Source organism: Rhinatrema bivittatum, chromosome 3, assembly GCF_901001135.1.
Source record: "Rhinatrema bivittatum chromosome 3, aRhiBiv1.1, whole genome shotgun sequence".
NCBI lineage: Eukaryota > Metazoa > Chordata > Amphibia > Gymnophiona > Rhinatrematidae > Rhinatrema > Rhinatrema bivittatum.
In genome coordinates, this window is record NC_042617.1 from 236,155,273 (window position 1) to 236,173,216 (window position 17,944).

The following is a 17,944-nucleotide window of genomic DNA, read 5'->3' on the forward strand; positions in this document are numbered from 1 at the left end:
AGGTGTTGCATATAGGGAAAAATAACCCTTGCTGTAGTTACACGATGTTAGCTTCCATATTAGGAGCTACTACCCAGGAAAAAGATCTAGGCATCATAGTGGATAATACTTTAAAATCGTCTGCACAGTGTGCTGCAGCAGTCAAAAAAGCAAACAATGTTAGGAATTATTAGGAAGGGAATGGTTAATAAAACGGAAAATGTCATAATACCTCTGTATCGCTCCATGGTGAGACCGCACCTTGAATACTGTGTACAGTTCTGGTCACTGCATCTCAAAAAAGATATAGTTGCGATGGAGAAGGTTCAGAGAAGGGCAACCAGTATGATAGAGGGCATGGAACAGCTCCCCTGTGAGGAAAGACTGAAAAGGTTAGGGCTGTTCAGCTTGGAGAAGAGACGGCTGAGGGGAGATATGATAAAGGTCTTTAAGATAATGAGAGATCTTGAACGAGTAGATGTGAATCTGTTATTTACAGTTTCAAATAATAGGACTAGGGGGTATTCCATGAAGTTAGCAAGTAGCACATTTAAGACTAATCAGAGAAAATTCTTTTTCACTCAACGCACAATAAAGCTCTGGAATGTGTGTTGCCAGAGGATGTGGTTAGTGCAGTTAGGGGCAGATTTTAAAAGGCCCGCGCGCGTAAATCCTTCCGGATTTACACGCGCAGGGCTCTCGCGCGCCAGCGCGCGTAAAGCCCCAGGACACGCATAAGTCCCGGGGCTTCCTGTCGGGGGCGGGGCGCGGCATTTCGGGGGCGGCGACGTGGGCATGGTTTCGGCCCGGGGGCGTTCCGGGGGGCGTGGCCGCGGCCTCCGGAACAGCCCCCGGGACCGGACCACGGAGCAGGGCAGCCAGCCGACGCGCGCAAAGTTACGCCTGCTTTAAGCAGGCGTAACTTTGCCGACAAAGGTAAGGGGGGGGTTTAGATAGGGCCGGGGGGGGGTGGGTTAGGGGGGGGAAGGTGGGGGGAGGGCGAAGGAAAGTTCCCTCCAAGGCCGCTCCGAAATCGGAGCGGCCTCGGAGGGAACAGGCAGCGCGCGCAGGTTGCACAAATGTGCACCCCCTTGCGCGCGCCGACCCCGGATTTTATAAGATACGCGCGGCTACGCGCGCTATTGGATGATTTCACCCATTTATTTGTGGCTGATTATTTGGCTGTCCACGTAGAACACCCATTATAGTTAACTTGGATTTACTGAGTAAATTTTAAGTTGTTTTCATACAACTGGCACGGCAAGAGAAGGATAAGGACAAGTCATGAAGCTCAAACTACACAAATATGTATTTTGTACTTTGATTTATTTAGTTTCATCTCATTTGTATACAATTTTCTTTCTCAGGCCTTCTTATAAAATCTGTTATCACTTAACACACTGTCCTGGGACACTTTGATATGAAGTCTATTTTATAAAAACAGTGATAACTAGAGACCTTACATAGTATTGCTGTTTTCCAGTACTGCTTGTGTGTTTTAGGCACCTATAACCATATGCAGAGCTAAATCTTTTCTCATATGGCTATAATCTGTTTTGTGTCTTGCCTCTTGGCAAAGTTACCTTGCTATTGGGCATTTTTGTCTGCACAGTGCTTTAGCCATCCAAATTCTGTCATTCATTGAGGATTGAAAGGCAATGCTGTAACTCTAACCGTTAGAATACCTATAAGTTCCTTACTAGGATGCATAAATCTCTAATATGGAGGAGTGTAGTGTTAAATGGTAGGAGGGGGCCTGAATGTTGGTAGGTGAAACAAAACAAATAGTGCAGAAATTTCTGGACTTTCTCTCTGATGTCATCTTTAGTGGATCTATAGTTCCACATCTTGAGTCCCTTATGTAAGGATCTGTTGCCAAGTGCTCCTGCAACATTCAGGTGATGCTGTGAGCCACTTGAACTGTCTAATCCACCCAACTCTGTGCTCCCCACTTCCCCCAGTAGCCATTTTGTTTCTTGTATAGGCTTGTATTTATACTGAGGCAGTCTTGACAGGCAGTTGCCAGAGCTTGGTCCTATGTTCTGGTCCTCATACTCTGATTCTGTTCTGGTATCCAGAAGATTGCATTATCTTCAGCTTCTACCTTCAGTGCTCCTGGCTGTTCTCCTACGTAGGCTTCTGCATTTCTGGTTTGTTCCTGTTCCTTACTATGTTCCAGACCTCTCGTTCCATGGTCATGCTGAGATATAACCCTATTTTTCATGTCTTGGCTGGCCACCAGCACTGGAGGGCTCAAACGGAAGGGGGAAGGTATCTGGCTTAGGCAGAAGACTGTCTTTGGTGGCCCGGATTTGGCTCCCTTGGCACTCGGCCACTTGTTTTCTGGGGCAACTCATGGACAACATGTGTTGCCTCAAGAGGTTGAGTACCTGGAGCAACCATGAGGAGCTACAGGTAATATTCTGAGTGGGATTTGTTTTGAGGGGGAGTATTTTCCATGCTCCTTGAACTGCTGGGAGTTGTTCAAACGAATATGTTTTTGAAAATGTGGAGAGAAAACAGAGTGAACTTTGCTCTATTTAATGGCACAAAGTACCAAGTTGTGCATATGGGGTGTGGTAATCAGAAAGAGCTGTGTATGACGGGAAGTGAAACATGATTGTACATGGACCAAGAGAGACACTTTGGGGTAACTGTATCTAGTGATCTGAAGATGGCGAAGCAATGTGAGAAGGCAATAACTAAAGCCAGAAGAATGCTGGATTCCATAGAGAGAGGAATAATCAGCAAGAAAAAGGTGATAATGCCCTTGTACAGGTCCCTGGTGTGTCCTCACCTGGAGTACTGTGCAGTTCTGGAGACCGTATCTCGAAAAGGATAGAGACAGGATGGAGGCAGTCCAGAGAAGGGCGACCAACATGGTGTGGGGTCTGTGTCTGAAGACACATGAGGAGAGGCTGGAGGATCTAGATGTGTATACCCTAGAAGAGAGGAAGTACAGGGGAGAAGATGCAGACTTTCAGATACCTGAAAGATTTTAATGATGCACAAACTTCAAACCTTTTCCATTGGAAAGGAAACAGAACTAGGGGTCACAAAATGAAACTTCAGTAAAAATGATGCTAGCAGTAATTTATTTATTTAAATCTTTTCTATACCATTGTTAAGATGGATACCGTCACAACTGTTTACAGTAAAGCACATAAGTTATGATACTAAAATCTATCAGTTTACACAGGTGCCATAAGGTTCGGTAACCTCCTGGACTCCAACCCAGACATCTGTGCCATCACAGAAACCTGGTTAAAAAACTCGGACATTGCCTTAACCAACCAACTACCTATCCAGTTATATGACATCTTCACCTTCCATAGACACAAAAAAAGAGGAGGCGGACTTCTTCTAGCCTCCAAGAAAGAACTCAGACTGACCGCTCACACCATCAAGACTGAATCCAAATTGGAACTAGGATTAGTCAAGTCAAAACTTTTACAAATTTTGTTAGTCTACGCTCCTCCTGGAGTTTTAGAAACCGACCCTTCACCCCTCATAGAATCCATAGCAAAACATATTAACTTAGACCTACCAACTATGATTATGGGTGATTTCAACCTCCATACAGACGCTATACCGCGATCTGCGAACTGCGAAGCCTTCCTCACCACCCTCACTGCTATGGGATTCTCTCAGACTATCAACAGCCCCACACACAAAGCTGGTCACATCCTGGATTTAATATTCATTAACTCTAAATTCACATGCACGGTTGATCCCACATGTACCCCAATCCCTTGGTCAGATCATTTCTTGATAGAATCATCCTTCTCCACATACAAACAGACTCACACCTCTCCGCACCTTTCCACCATTCAATTCAGGAAATCATGTCCATCTGATATACTCAGCGAGCAGCTCTCCAAGGAACTCTCCAACCTGGACCTGTCTAATCCCGACTCAGCCCTATCTTCCTGGCAAACAATTACTGAAGCAGTCGCAAACAAATGGTGCCCAATAACCTCCAAAACAATCAATCCAAAAAAAAGGGGGAATCAACCTTGGTTCAGCACCGAACTAAAACAGATGAAACAGGACTTACGCCATAAAGAAAATAGATGGCGAAAAACCCCCAACTCAACTACCCTTTCAGCATACAAGGGTTTCTTACATCGCTATAGGACCTGCATACTACAAAAAAAAAAGGAATATTACGCCAACAAAATACACCACTACCAGTATGACGCCCAGGCCCTATTTGCTTACGTAACACAAATAACTAATTCAACCCCGCCACCTATTCCAGACGAACAAGCTCTATCCAAGGCTAATGAACTCGCCTCATTTTTTCAACTGAAGATCCTAAATACTCTCGCCCTCCTTCCTCCTAATACAACACCTCTCAAATCAGATGAGAATTTCAATTTGTTCGCTAAACCTAAGTTGGACAGCTTCGAATTAATCTCCACCAAAGAGATTGAATCCATTCTAAAAAGACAGAAACCATCTAGTCATCCGGCTGATAATATCCCATCAAGACTCCTGCTGCTTATTCCAGACACAATCTCAGGACCTCTAACAAATATTATTAACAGCCTTCTAACTCAAGGAAGCTACCCAGACAGCCTAAAAACTGCTTCTCTTAAGCCCCTCCTCAAGAAACACAATCTAGACCCTAATGTACTAGCCAACTTTAGACCCATCTCCAATCTACCATTCGTTGCCAAACTTACAGAGAAACTGGTAAACACCCAGCTTTCAGAATATCTAGAGGACCATAAGATCCTATACCCCTCGCAATATGGCTTCCGGAAATCACGCAACACGGAGACCCTCCTCATTTCGCTTACAGACCATATTATAATGGGATTAGACAAAGGACATTCCTTCTTATTAGTTCTGTTAGACATTTCGGTGGCATTTGACACAGTCAACCACACCATCCTCCTGGATCGCCTTGAGGATATCGGCATCTCCGGATCAGCCCACAACTGGTTCAGGTCCTTTCTCAGCAATAGGACTTTTAAAGTCAAAATCAATAACAAGGAGTCACCTCTAACAAAATCTTCCCTTGGCGTACCACAAGGATCCTCCTTATCTCCAACCCTCTTTAATATATACCTCCTCCCCCTCTGCCAACTACTGACAGACCTCAACCTAATTCACTATCTGTACGCAGATGATGTACAGATTCTAATCCCAATAACAGAATCCATCTCAAAAGCTCTCACCTACTGGAATAACTGTCTTCTATCCATTACTAATCTACTCAACAGCTTAAACTTGGTCCTCAATGCCTCAAAGACGGAACTTCTCTTCATCTCTTCAAATGAAAACAATCTTCCTCCACCTTCACCGCACAATGCTCACATCACCTGTACGCACGTTAGAGACCTTGGGGTAATAATAGACAATCGTCTAAACCTTAAAAAAATGGTCAACACAACTACCAAAGACAGTTTCTTCAGACTACAGGTTTTGAAACGACTGAGACCACTCTTATTTTTCCAAGACTTCAGGACAGTCCTCCAGGCTCTTCTGTTCGCCAAAATAGATTACTGCAGTGCCCTCTTTCTAGGCCTCCCTAAATCTACCACCAAACCACTGCAGATGTTACAAAATGCGGCAGCGAGACTGCTGACCAACACCAGCCGCGGTGAACACATCTCCCCCGTCCTCAGAAACCTACATTGGTTACCAGTAAATTTCAGAATCCTGTACAAATCTATTACCCTAATACACAAAACCATCCATCAGCAACTCCAACTCGACCTGGATATCCCTTTCAAACTCCACTCCTCTAACAGACCAACGAGAGATATCCACAAAGGCACTCTGAAATTTCCCCCTACTAAAGCCACTCGCCTCTCTACGACCAAAGACAGAGCTTTTTCAATTGCAGGCCCAGCTATCTGGAACAATATCCCAGCAAATCTCAGATTGGAACCCTGCCTCTTAACCTTCAGAAAAAGACTAAAGACGTGGCTCTTTCACCAAGCCTTCCCAGATCCACCGGATAATCACTAGTTTGAGCCTCACTTCTTACAAGGACTTTGACACACTTCCTCCTGAACAATGGCCACTGGCATTTCCTGGTTAAAGCATATGCTCTAACCCGTTAAATTATTCGTATCATGTTATATTTATTCTACCTGCCTCTATCTTCCTTCCAGCTTGTCTTTAAGCCTCCAAGTTTTCCATACCTTGTTGATTGTAACTTTGACTTATTCCTTTTCCTTTGTTATCTATTATTTACCAGAATTGTTACCTCAGTTTTACCCTTTGTTAAAATGTAAACCGATCCGATATGGTTATCTACTATGAAGGTCGGTATAAAAAACTGCTAAATAAATAAATAACATAGTTTGTAATCAATATTAATTGGTAAATGTAATAAATCATGTCCAAAACTCTCTATCAGTTTTGAGTACAAAACTAGCTTTATAATTGTAACATCCTTTAGTGATGAACTATAAATAAAAAAAAAAACCACCCTTAATGATTACTGCAGTATGTGTTGGGTGTTCAATTGTTCGTACCTTGCACTTCCCTGGGTTCTATTCTCCCTTCTCTTTTTCGAAAAGCTTGTTTAAAGAGCCAGGTTTTTAAATTTTTTCTAAAGGTTTTGATGAAGTGGAGTTAGCTTGTCTAGCTCCGCGCTAGTAACTGAAGTGAAGTGAGCGGTAGGGGTTAAATGAGGAGAGGAAAGGTCAACGAAGGGACAGAAGGGTGAAGGGAGGAAGTCAGCCAATGGAAGAAGAATATTTGAATGCAGAGATAGTGATTGGTGGAGGGGGAGGATATAATGGGTAAACGGCTTCGCGCCTCAGTCTGTGAGGAACGGCTGAGGCAGCGAGCAGAGGCTTTCCCTCCCTCCCACCCGATTGAAGGATGCGTTTTAGGGTTGTTTGTTGGGGGAAATGATGTTGTCGCAGTGGCGGTAAACCCGAGCCCATAAGGTTCTGAATTTATGTAATGGTTAAAAGTTGGTAGAAAGGGGGGAATCTCGTGTGGTGCGGGGGGGCTGCTACACGAGATTGACAATGAGCAAGAGGGGGGCCGATGCTCAGAGGATTGTATCAATTAAGCTCTACCACTGGAAGAGGTGGGGGGCATTATTGAGATATGAATAATGGGGTTATGTATTGTATGTATTGTTAGAGGGCCCGGGTATGGTTAATAAACTGCGGCCTTTATTGTTCCAAACAAAAGATTCATGTCATTTGTGATGGGGAAATGGGAGATTGGGGGTGGGGGAAAAAGGACATCAAGCAAATCTGATATCTTCCAGTTACTGTCTCTTTGTAATCTTAACTCCAAAGGCATGGAGTTCCATAGTATGGGTCCAGCCAAGGATAGTCCCCTTCTCTTACTTGTGTTAGTCTTGCTGTTTTGACTGAAGGAATGGTTAGGAGTGCTTTGTTGGCTGATCTTAGGTTTCTGTTAGGGACGTGTACGCGAAGGGCTGTGTTCAGCCAGTCTGCTTTTTCGTTATGTATTAGTTTATGTATGGTGCACAGTATTTTATACTGTATTCTTTGTTCAATGGGAAGCCAGTGTAATTCAGCCAGTGTTTCGGTGATGTGGTCTCTTACTTTTGCCGGTCAAAATTCTTGCAGCTGTGTTTTGTAAAATTTGTAGTGGTCTTAGTGAGGCGTATGGTAGACCCAGTAGAAGGGCGTTACAGTAATCAGTGCTTGCAAATATCAATGCTTGTAGTACTGATCGAAAGTTGGCGGTTGTTAGAAGTGGTTTGAGTCTTCTGAGAACCATGAGTTTGGTGTATCCTTCCTTTACTTTTAAAGATATATGTTGTTCTGTGTCAATTATTACTCCTAGGTTCTGTACTTTCTCTGCTAAAATTATTTGTTGGTTGTTTTTGAGTGTGATTGGGCTCTGTATGATTTCCATATTTTTGCGTTCTAAATGTAGGAATTCTGTTTTCTCTATATTAATTACTAACTCCATTTGGTTTAGTAGCTGTTTGATATCTAGATACATGTTAGCTATGTTTAATGTTTTCTCAGTTGTGTTGTCGTTGGGTAATATTAATTGAATATCGTCAGTGTATATATAGTGTGTGATGCCCAGACCAGCCAGCAGGTGGCATAATGGTAACAGGTATATGTTGAAAAGTGTAGCAGATAGGGTAGATCCCTGTGGTACTCCTTTTTGAAGGTTTATTTTTTCTGACATTACATCTTTGATTTGTACTTGGAAATATGTTACTTAGATATGATTTAAACCATTTGATAGTTTTGTTACTTAATCCTATTTCTTCTAGTCTCTTTAAAAGTATGTTATGATTTACAGTATCAAAGGCCGCTGACAGGTCTAGCATCACTAGAATGTAATGTTTACCACTATCGAACCCCCTCATGATATTATCTGTCAGCGCTAGCAGTAGTGTCTCTGTGCTATAGTGTTTTCGAAAGCCATGTTGGGAAGGATATTATTGCTATCTAGGTGTTCTGCTAGTTGCTTTTGTATAGTTTTTTCTATTAATTTTGCAATTAAGGGTAGGTTTGATACTGGTTTGTAATTGCTCAGGTTAAGTGGGTCTCTGTTTTTCTTCTTTAAAATTGGTTTTACGATTGCTCCTTTTAGTGCTTCTGGCATGGTTCCTTCCTCTAAGGATAGATTAACAATATTTGCCAATGTCGGGGATACTGTATTGGCTACTTTTTTTATGTCTACGGTTGTTATTGTGTCATATGCATGTGGGGCGGGATTTAGTTTTTTTTTAGAATAGATTAGATTTCCAGTTCCGATACCTCATTGAATGTCTACCATTGTTTAACATCTTTTTTTCATTTTAATTTTTTGTTTCGTTACATTTGGTGCAGGTCAGGGGGCATATTGATGTTCCAGTTATGGATAGTGCTTGTTCTTTGGTGGAAATGTATTGGGTGAGTTTGGGGAGAGGGTGTGAAAAGGGATCCTTTGTAGATGGATCAGGTGGGTCTGTTAGAGGTATGGTACTGTAAGGAATCATTAAGCCAGTGAACATTTTGGTTGTGAAGAGTTTTGTGAATAATTGTGAGACTCTTATGGAGAACTCTGGAGGGGATCGGGAGGCAATGGAGGTCTTTAAGAATTGGTGTAATATGTTCTTTTCTGCGGGTGTTGGTGAGGATTCTAGCCACAGCGTTTTGCAGCATTTGGAGAGGTTTGATGGTAGTTGTGGGCAGGCCTAAGAGTAGGCTGTTGCAGTAGTCAATTTTAGTAAATAATGTGGCTTGAGGGACTGTCTGAAAATCTTTGTGATGAAGGAGGGGTCTTAGTATTTTTAGAACCTGAAGTTTGTAGAAGCAATCTTTGGTGGTGGTGTTGATGAATTTTTTTTCGATTGAGTTAGCTGTCTAAAATGACGCCTAGGTCTCTTTCATGCTGGGAGAAAGTAAAGGAGGGGGCCGAAGGAGTGGGGTTGTAGTGATCTGCAGAGATAAAGAGCTCTGTTTTGGATGTGTTGAGGGCAAGATTGAGGTTTGTGAGGAGGTGGTTGATCGAAATGAGGCAGTTGTCCCAAATCTTGAAGGATTTAGGTATGGATTCTGTAATGAGGATAAGGATTTGGACATCGTCCGTGAAGATATGTGTAAGACCTAGGTCAGCAAGGAGTTGGCATAGGGGCAGGAGGTAGACATTGAAGAGGGTCGTGGAGAGGGATGAGCCTTGGGGAACATCACGAGTTAAGTTAATGGGGTTAGATTCGTTATTGCCTATTCTGACCTTGTAGTGTCTATTGTTGAGGAAAGATTCAAACCAACTAAGGGCTATTCCGTAGATGCCTATTTCAGAGAGACTATCTATTAGAATGTTGTGACTGGTGTTGAAAGCGGATGAAATGTCTAGCATAGCTAGAATGTAGGATTGGCCCTTGTCTAGTCCTTTTGAGGAGGGTATCTTTGAGGGATATTAGAAGGGTTTCTGTGTTGAAGAATTTATGGAAGCCAAATTGGGACGGGAATAGAATATGTTTTTCCAGGTGATCAGTGAGTTGGAGGTTAACTACCCTTTCCATAAGTTTTGCTAGGAATGGAAGGTTAGAGATTGGCCGGAAGTTTGAAGGGTCTGACAGGTCTAGGTTAGGTTTCTTTAAAATGGGTTTGAGGATGGCTTATTTCAAAGCGGTGGGAACATATCCGAGGGAGAGGGAACAGTTGATGATTTCTGCTAATGGTTTAGCTATAATATCTGGGATGGTCAAAAGAGATTTTGTAGGGATGGTGTCAGACGGGTGTGAAGATGGTTTCATTTTCTTTAGCAGTGATTCTATTTCAGAAGAGGAGGTGGTTTCAAAGGAGTCCAGGGTGATGTTAGGATTTTTAGGAATGGCATTGGGGTGGGGGGTGGCTGGTGGGAGTCGTAACATAAGCTTGACGATTTTGTTGTGGAAAAAGTCAACTAGTTTGTTGCATTTGCTTTTGGCTTCATTATCTGAGATGGGGGGTGGTGCTGTTTTTTGTGAGCTCTGAAACATATGGAAAGAGGGCTTTGGCATAATATTGGAAATTGTGGATTTTAAGGGCTTAGTAGTCTTGATTTTGTTTTAAGGATGGTAATTCTGTAGGAGTGGAGAGAGTATTCATATGTGGCTAGCAGGGAAGGATCCTTGTGCCATTTCTTTTCTTTAGCTCTTAATTTTTGTTTGAGTATCTTTAGTTCAGGAGAATACCAAGGTTTTTTTGTGTTAAATGCAGGGTTTAGTTCTTTAGACACTAATGGGCGAATTTTGTCAGCAATGTTGTTGGTTATCTTGTTCCAAGAGGAGAGGACGGTGTCAGCATTAGAAAGGTCTAAATTATCGAGCATTAGTGAGGGAGAGAATAAGATCATCTTTGGAGCAGGGTTTTCTGAACTGTATAGTATTGATGTGTTTTTGGTTGGGGCAGGTTGTTTTCTTTATGGTGAACTTGGTTTTTATAAGTGAGTGGTCAGACCAGGGGACAGGGGTGCAGGCAGGTGTGTCAGCAGGGAGGAGGTGGGAATTTATAAATATCAAATTGAGGGTGTGGCCTGCTTTGTGGGTGGTGTTGGTTATAATTTGTTTAAAGCCCATAGCAGAAATGGAAGATGGGCTTTGGAGGAGGGGGGTGGGGGGAATAGTATCTACGTGGAGGTTGAAGTCCCCAAGGATAATGGCAGGGATGTCCATATCTATTTGGTCAGCTATAAATTCAATGAGAGGAGAGGAGTTGTGATCGAGGAGACCTGGGGGAGTGTAGACTAGGCAAACTTTTAATTGGGAAGATTTGATAAAGCCGATTTCGAATTTGGGGGCAGTGTTAACTGTCTGAGAATTTAATTTGAGTTCTTTCTTGGCAGCCAATAAGAGGCCTCCCCCTCTTTTTTTTTTTTTTTTTTTTTTTTTGTGTCTAGGTCCCTGGCCCTCCCCTGGTACTCTTAAGGTTTCCGGGCCGGTGAAGAAATCCTGCTTGACAGGGTTTGCACTTGCGGCACCCCAACTTCTGTTCTCTTAGTGGAGTGTTTATGGATTTCTTCCTTGGGGAAATTGCTCTTAGTTTCAGCTGTTCCGAACCCTCCAAGGGCTCTATCTCAGAGTGTAACTCCCTACTGGAATTGGCAGCAAGTTATTCGCTTGGGTTGGAATATACAACCTAGCGACTTGTGATTGCCCCGACAGTCCAGTGGTCTGCCTCCTCGTGTTTTCGCTCCCTCTTACAATTGGAATGCCGGGGGCAGGGGAGGAAAAGCTAAGGCGTTCGTGGTATATCTTAGTATGTACCTGCAGAGAAAGATGCACTACATTATCCTTTTCGCCAGGCTCTGGCCAATTCTTCCCATAGTTTTTCTCACTAGGTTGCCTAAAGTGCCTTCCTGCCCACCTAACTAATCCTGTGGACAGGATGGATAGCCCTGTCCTTGAGAGGGTGCAGTGTGGGTATGTTTCAGGCCTACCTTCTCTCCCTGCTCAGGAATTGGGCTGGTGATCTTATTCAGGTGCTACTGTTCATCCCCTGAAACTCTTGATGCTGTCTTGAATGGTCAGCTAGGTTTGATGCTTCAGTATGAAGGTTCTGTCTCAGGCCCTGCCGTTGTTGCTATTATTCTCCAAGCGTTGCTTGGGCTTTTCTGCCCATTGTGCCTATCAGTCATACATGGACACACTCTTGCAGAGACATTTAGTCCTTCGGATGTCAGTGGACCGCAGTTACTTTCTGGGGAATTCTCAGGTCCCAGTTGGGTTTTCTGTTGTCTTCTAACACCAAAGGAAACTGCTCAGTCTTCATCCACAAGTCCTCTTTTTTGTACATCTCTAGGCTTTTTCCTGTACCCAGAAGGTTCTAGACCTACTTCATTGTTAGGTTTACTGATCCGAAACCCTGCTTGTAATGTTTTACCTGTGATGTGGAGTATGCTTCTGCTTGTACTCGCATCACTCCTCTGCCTTAGGCGCCCCTGCTATGCTTGAGGATTTTGTGTCTGTCATTTCTATGGTTTTTCTTTGTAGAATCCAACTCTTCTCCAGCCTGGACCCCTTGTGGGTCGGCTGCCTCACAGGCAAAAGGGAGACTGGTCGTACTTCTGCACGGTGCGGTTTTCTGCTTTGCCCTTCTCGGGCAACCTATATCTAGAGATTCACCCATGTGTGAGGACTACCATCCTGCTTGTCCTTGGAGAAAGCAGAGTTGCTTACCTGTACCAGGTGTACTCTGAGAATAGCAAGATGTTAGTCCTCATGAAACCTACCCACCTCCCCTGGAAGTTGGTTTCTCCATCTGTCAGACTGTTGCAGTATCCTGTCCCTCCTTTTGCATCTTGTTTTGCAAAACATGTACCTGTCTGGAAACATAGCTGTACTATACTGTTTATAAAGTCTTTCCTCCAATCGAATACAATCAATAAATCCTTTGGATTTTTGGAATAATTTAGTCTCTTCCATTTAATGAATTTGGCTGTGTTGCCTTACATCAAGAAGAACTGTCTAGTTTGATTTGTGCACCTTCTTTCTTTTCATATATTTGAAGTTTATATATATGCTTCCCTGAGCTATATGTGAATGAGTGGTTTAAAAATTTACTAAATAAATAAGTTAATTTCTACTTTCAGTTCTGTTTGGTATTTTGATCAAACTAAAAAAAAAACAAAACTTTTTTTTTTTTTCCCGTTTTTGCCTAGATTATTTCAGATCAGAATATCCCAGAGAAATTTACCCAAGCAAGGTAAGAGATGATTTAAAGCAGTAGTTCTATGTAGATATTTCAAAATAACAAATTTTTTTTTTTACCTTTCTCTGTGGTGGTATTTCTAAAGCTTCTCTTTTCCTGTTGCATTTTATGCATCTATTATATTTTCACACTTCTGCAGTATGTTTTCTCTTTTTATTATGGCTACCAACATAGATTTAAGTTCAAATTTGTTTATTGAAAATGACACAAAATACATAAAACGAGAGCTTGAAGCATACACAAAATTCATGTTCCCCGTACGTACCAGGATCAGTCCAGACAGTGGGTTATGTCCCCTGTCCAGCAGATGGAGTCAGATCAAAGTTCAGAGGGAGGTGCTACATAAGCCCACACCCCCTCTATGTCCCTTCAGTATCTTTCTGACTCCAGCAGATGTGAGCAGGGGAACATTAGTTCCCCAATACATGGATTGAGTGTAGAATTTCTCCTCACTTTTACCTTTTTTGTTAACTATCTTGTTGTGAGGGATCAAGTTCTCATTGGAAAAAAAAAAGATTGACAGTTCAGCTTTCTCTTAGGGAGAGCCCTATTGGCTGGCTCCCTTAGTGGCACTTGCAGGCAGACCTGTTGCTTTATTTTTCTTTATGTCCGCCTTGCTTTCTTCCTACTGCTCTGACTTGGTAGATAGGGTAAGTGTCCTGTGTTTATTTGCCTTTACAGCCTTTCTTTCTGGACTTGTGCTGCACCGCTGGGGTGCACGTTGGTGGCCCCGCGACGCCACATTCCCCGGGGCTGCTGCTGCCGTTGTCCGCCGGGAAGTCCCATTCCCCGGATGGTGTTTTTGGGCTGTGTGGGGGGGGGGGGGGGCTCGAGCAGCTCTGAAGTACACTTGGCGCTCGCGGTTCCTCAGCCCGCCAGTTCCCGCGCCTCTCCTCCTTCCCCCCCCCCTCCCCACACGCGGCATGCCGAGACTCTCGACATGCGCCGCGTGTGGACACCACAGGGGCTGTCTTTCCAGGGACGGACTTTGCGCCGACTGCCGCCCCGGTGGGGAGAGCAGGTCGAGGCAGGGGGATGTCTCTGGCGCATGAATTCAGGACTGCAGCGGTGTACAGCAGCAGGCCCCGATAGCGCGGGAACGGTGGCCATTTTGCGGCAGAACCCGGATGACTCAGGTCTCGGAGGGGGAAGGGGAGCCCTCATTTTCAATTCTGCCGCCGGTTTTGGACCCCGTGCAGCCAGCAATCACCTTGCACCAGTCTGAGGAGCCTCTGACCAGACCCCCCCTCGGATCTGCCGGCGTTTTCCCTGGAATTCGTAGTCTTGATGCATAATGCCTTTTTTGGCCAGACTCTCCCAGCCTCTGGATCTTCTTCCCAGGCCACCCCCTCCCAAGCTGGCACGCACAGATTCCTTTCCTGAGGGAGTCCTACCGCCGGGCACCGGCCCTCAGAGTGGGGGGACGGGGGGCCCATCTCCACGCACCCTGGGATTGCCTAGCGGCTACCCTCTGACGCGTGGGGGGGGGGTACCCGGTCACGGATCCTGGTGGGGATGACCCTTTGTTGCAAGCCCAGCTGGAAGGGGATGACCCCCCCAAGTCCTGCATATTTTCCAGAAGGATGAGCTAGATGACCTGATCCCACATATTCTGCAGGAGCTGGACCTGGAGGCTCCACCTGATCCACTGGGGCCCGGGCCGACGGCTAACAAGGGGGACCCCGTTTTGGCGGGGCTCTGGCCCATGGCGTGGGCTTTCCCATCCCACGTTCCTCCAGCTGCTTTCTAGGGAATGGGATGCTCCCGAGGCCACGCTAAAAGTTAGTAGGGCCATGGAGAAGCTATATCTGCTGCCCGAGGCCTTCCTTGAGCTCCTCAAGGTTCCGACGGTCGACTCCGCAGTCTCGGCAGTCACCAAACGCACCACCATTCCAGTCACAGGGGGCACAGCGTTGAGGGATCTACAGGAAAGGAAACTGAAGGTCTACCTCACTGGTACCCTGGGCCTTCGCACATCTATGGCCACTACAGAGAGCTCTGCTTTCTCGCTGGAAGCCGGTCTCACGAGATTTTCAGGCGATTCGCCCAATTCCTCAGACAGCCGTAGACAGTCTCCACTGGTGGCTAGATCCACGGCACTTGGCTCAGGAGATGTCCTTGGAGGCTCCGGATTGGATAGTGGTCACCACGGATGCCAGTCTCTCGGGTTGGGGAGCAGTCTGCCAGACAAGGTCCCTCCAGGGACAGTGGATGAAAGCATAGGCACTTGGAAACCAGAGCGGTCCGCCTAGCCCTGAAAGAGTTCCTGCCGCTAGTTCACCATCGAGCGGTCAAGATACTCTTGGACAACGCGACCACGGTGGCGTATATCAACCGCCGGGGGGGGGCACGAGAAGCCGACACGTCTCTTTGGAAACGGTCAAACTCATGGCATGGGCGGAACTACATTTGGTCCGATTGGCGGCCTCCTACATTGCCGGGGTGGACAACATACAGGCGGATTTCCTCAGCCGTCAACATCTAGACCCGGGAGAGTGGGAACTCTCGGAGGAGGCGATGCACCTGATCGTTCACCGTTGGGGGACTCCTCATGTAGACCTGATGGCGACAGCTCGCAACGCGAAGGCCCCTCGCTTCTTCAGTCGCAGAAGAGAACACGAGGCAGAGGGTGTCGATGCTCTAGTGCTGCCTTAGCCCTGTCATCTACTCCGCTCTGTTTTCCCCCCCTGGTCTCTAGTGGGCAGGGTATTAAGAAGAATCGAGAACCACCAAGACACGTGATTCTGGTGGCTCCAGAGTGGCCTCGCCGCCCATGGTTTGCGGACCTTCTCAACCTGGCGATGGACGGGCCTCTGCACCTCGGGCATCTTTCACAACTTCTTCAAGGCCCCATATTTTTGACGAGGCAGCTTGCTTCTGTCTTGCGGCTTGATTTTTGAGAGGCACAAATTGAGATGCCGTGGTTACCCAGAGGTAGTGATTTCGACGCTCCTTCGTGCACGGAAGACTTCCACCTCCGTAGCCTATGGCCGGGTGTGGAAAGTTTTTCGTATCTTGGTGCACGGCGCACGCTACACAACCAGAATCCACTTCGGTGACTCAGATTCTCTCGTTCCTACAGGCAGGCTTGGAGAAGGGGTTAGCCTATGACTCTCTTCGAGTACAGGTGGCGGCCGTAGGAGCTTTGTTTCGCTGAGGGACAGAGATTCCACTCTCTTCTCATCCGGACGTCGTTCATTTCCTTAAGGGAGTAAAGCATTTGCAGCTGCCGCTCCAGGCTCCTTGCCCCTCTTGGAGCCTTAACTTAGTGCTTCGGATCCTTGGAGGCAGTCCTTTTGAACCTTTACGGACCGCTACTCTCAAGGACCTCACTCTCAAGACAATTTTTTTTGTGATGGCCTTTTGTTCGGCACGTCGGGTCTCGGAACTTAAGGCGTTATCCTGCAGGGAACCGAATCTACGCTTTACCGACTCCGGGGTCACCTTACGCACAGTACCTTCATTCCTACCCAAGGTGGTTTCTACCTTTCACCTGATTCAGTTGGTGCAGCTGCATCCTTTCTCTTCAGTTGACTCTCTGGACCTACGCATACTCGATGTTAAGCGTTATTTGGAAGTGACCAACGCCTTTCGGCTCTCGGACCACTTCTTCGGTCTTTGGTCCGGTCCTAGTAAAGGGCATTTAGCCTCTAAAACGACAATCGCCCTCTGGCTGAAGGAAGTCATTACGTCAGCTTACATTGTAGAGGGGAAACCTCCTCCACTGGGGGTCTGGGCTCACTCCACCCGCGCCCAGGCGACCTCATGGGCAGAGAGTCTGTCGGTCTCGTCGCAGGAAATTTGCAGGGCGACCACCTGGAAGTACTGCATACGTTTGCTCGCCACTATCGTCTGGATGTTTGCTCATCGGCTTCTGGGTACTTTGGCGACAGGGTCATTCGAGCAGGGCTATCTATGGCCCACCCTCAATAGGGAAGCTTTGGTACATCCCACTGTCTGGACTGATCCTGGTACGTACAGGGAAAAGAAAATTATTCCTTACCTGCTAATTATCGTTCCTGTAGTACCATGGATCAGTCCAGATGCCCGCCCTCAGATTGGTGGGTTGTCTGGACAGGGGATCTGCTGCTCGATTGATTCTATGCGTTCGCCCTTTTTGGGCTGACCTCTTCCTTTTCTTCTGTGAAGCTATTTCATACAGTTCTGTTGGCAAGTTGCCGTTGGGACAACAGTTTTCCAGTTGCAACTTCAGTTTATGGTTCTAGTTTTCTGTTAACTGAGGTTTACTTGATCCCTCCGTTTTTCCTTCTTTTTATGGCTTTGATAGTCTAGTTACTGAAGGGACATAGAGGGGGTGTGGGCTTATGTAGCACCTCCCTCAGAACTTTGATCTGACTCCATCTGCTGAACGGGGGACATAACCCACTGTCTGGACTGATCCATGGTACTACAGGAACGAAAATTAGCAGGTAAGGAATAATTTTCTTCTCCAGACTCGGGACAACATGCATATAACAACAGATATTCCTCCTTAAACAGCAATACAATATACATTAATTGCCTGTCAGAAAGGAACTCTGCAGACCAACAGGCATAAAAAAAACATTAAAAATACATCATCAAAAACTCCATAAGCTCCCCCTCCCCCACCCTACTGGATCCTGAACCTTCCCATCAAAGTTGATAAATTTGATAGTGTCAGCTTCACTTGCACAATGACTAATTGTCACCTAAGTGTGTCCTATGGGCAAATCATTGAGAAGCAACCCCCGTACAAAGGGAGACAAAGAATTCAAATTAACTTCCCGTCGCTTCACAAAATCCCTCTTTTTCCAGAGCCATTCAGTTTTTCAACA

General features: G+C 45.6%; 1 protein-coding gene across 3 annotated transcripts in view; it reads left to right on the plus strand.

The window, feature by feature from the left end:
* Positions 1 to 17,944, plus strand: part of BUB1 (BUB1 mitotic checkpoint serine/threonine kinase) — a 403,183-nt gene that overhangs the window by 37,038 nt on the left and 348,201 nt on the right. For all 3 annotated transcript variants that reach the window (XM_029594322.1, XM_029594320.1, XM_029594321.1), the window contains one exon: positions 13,078 to 13,121. In XM_029594322.1, the coding sequence (XP_029450182.1) occupies positions 13,078 to 13,121 (44 nt within the window). The remainder of the gene's footprint in view (positions 1 to 13,077; positions 13,122 to 17,944) is intronic.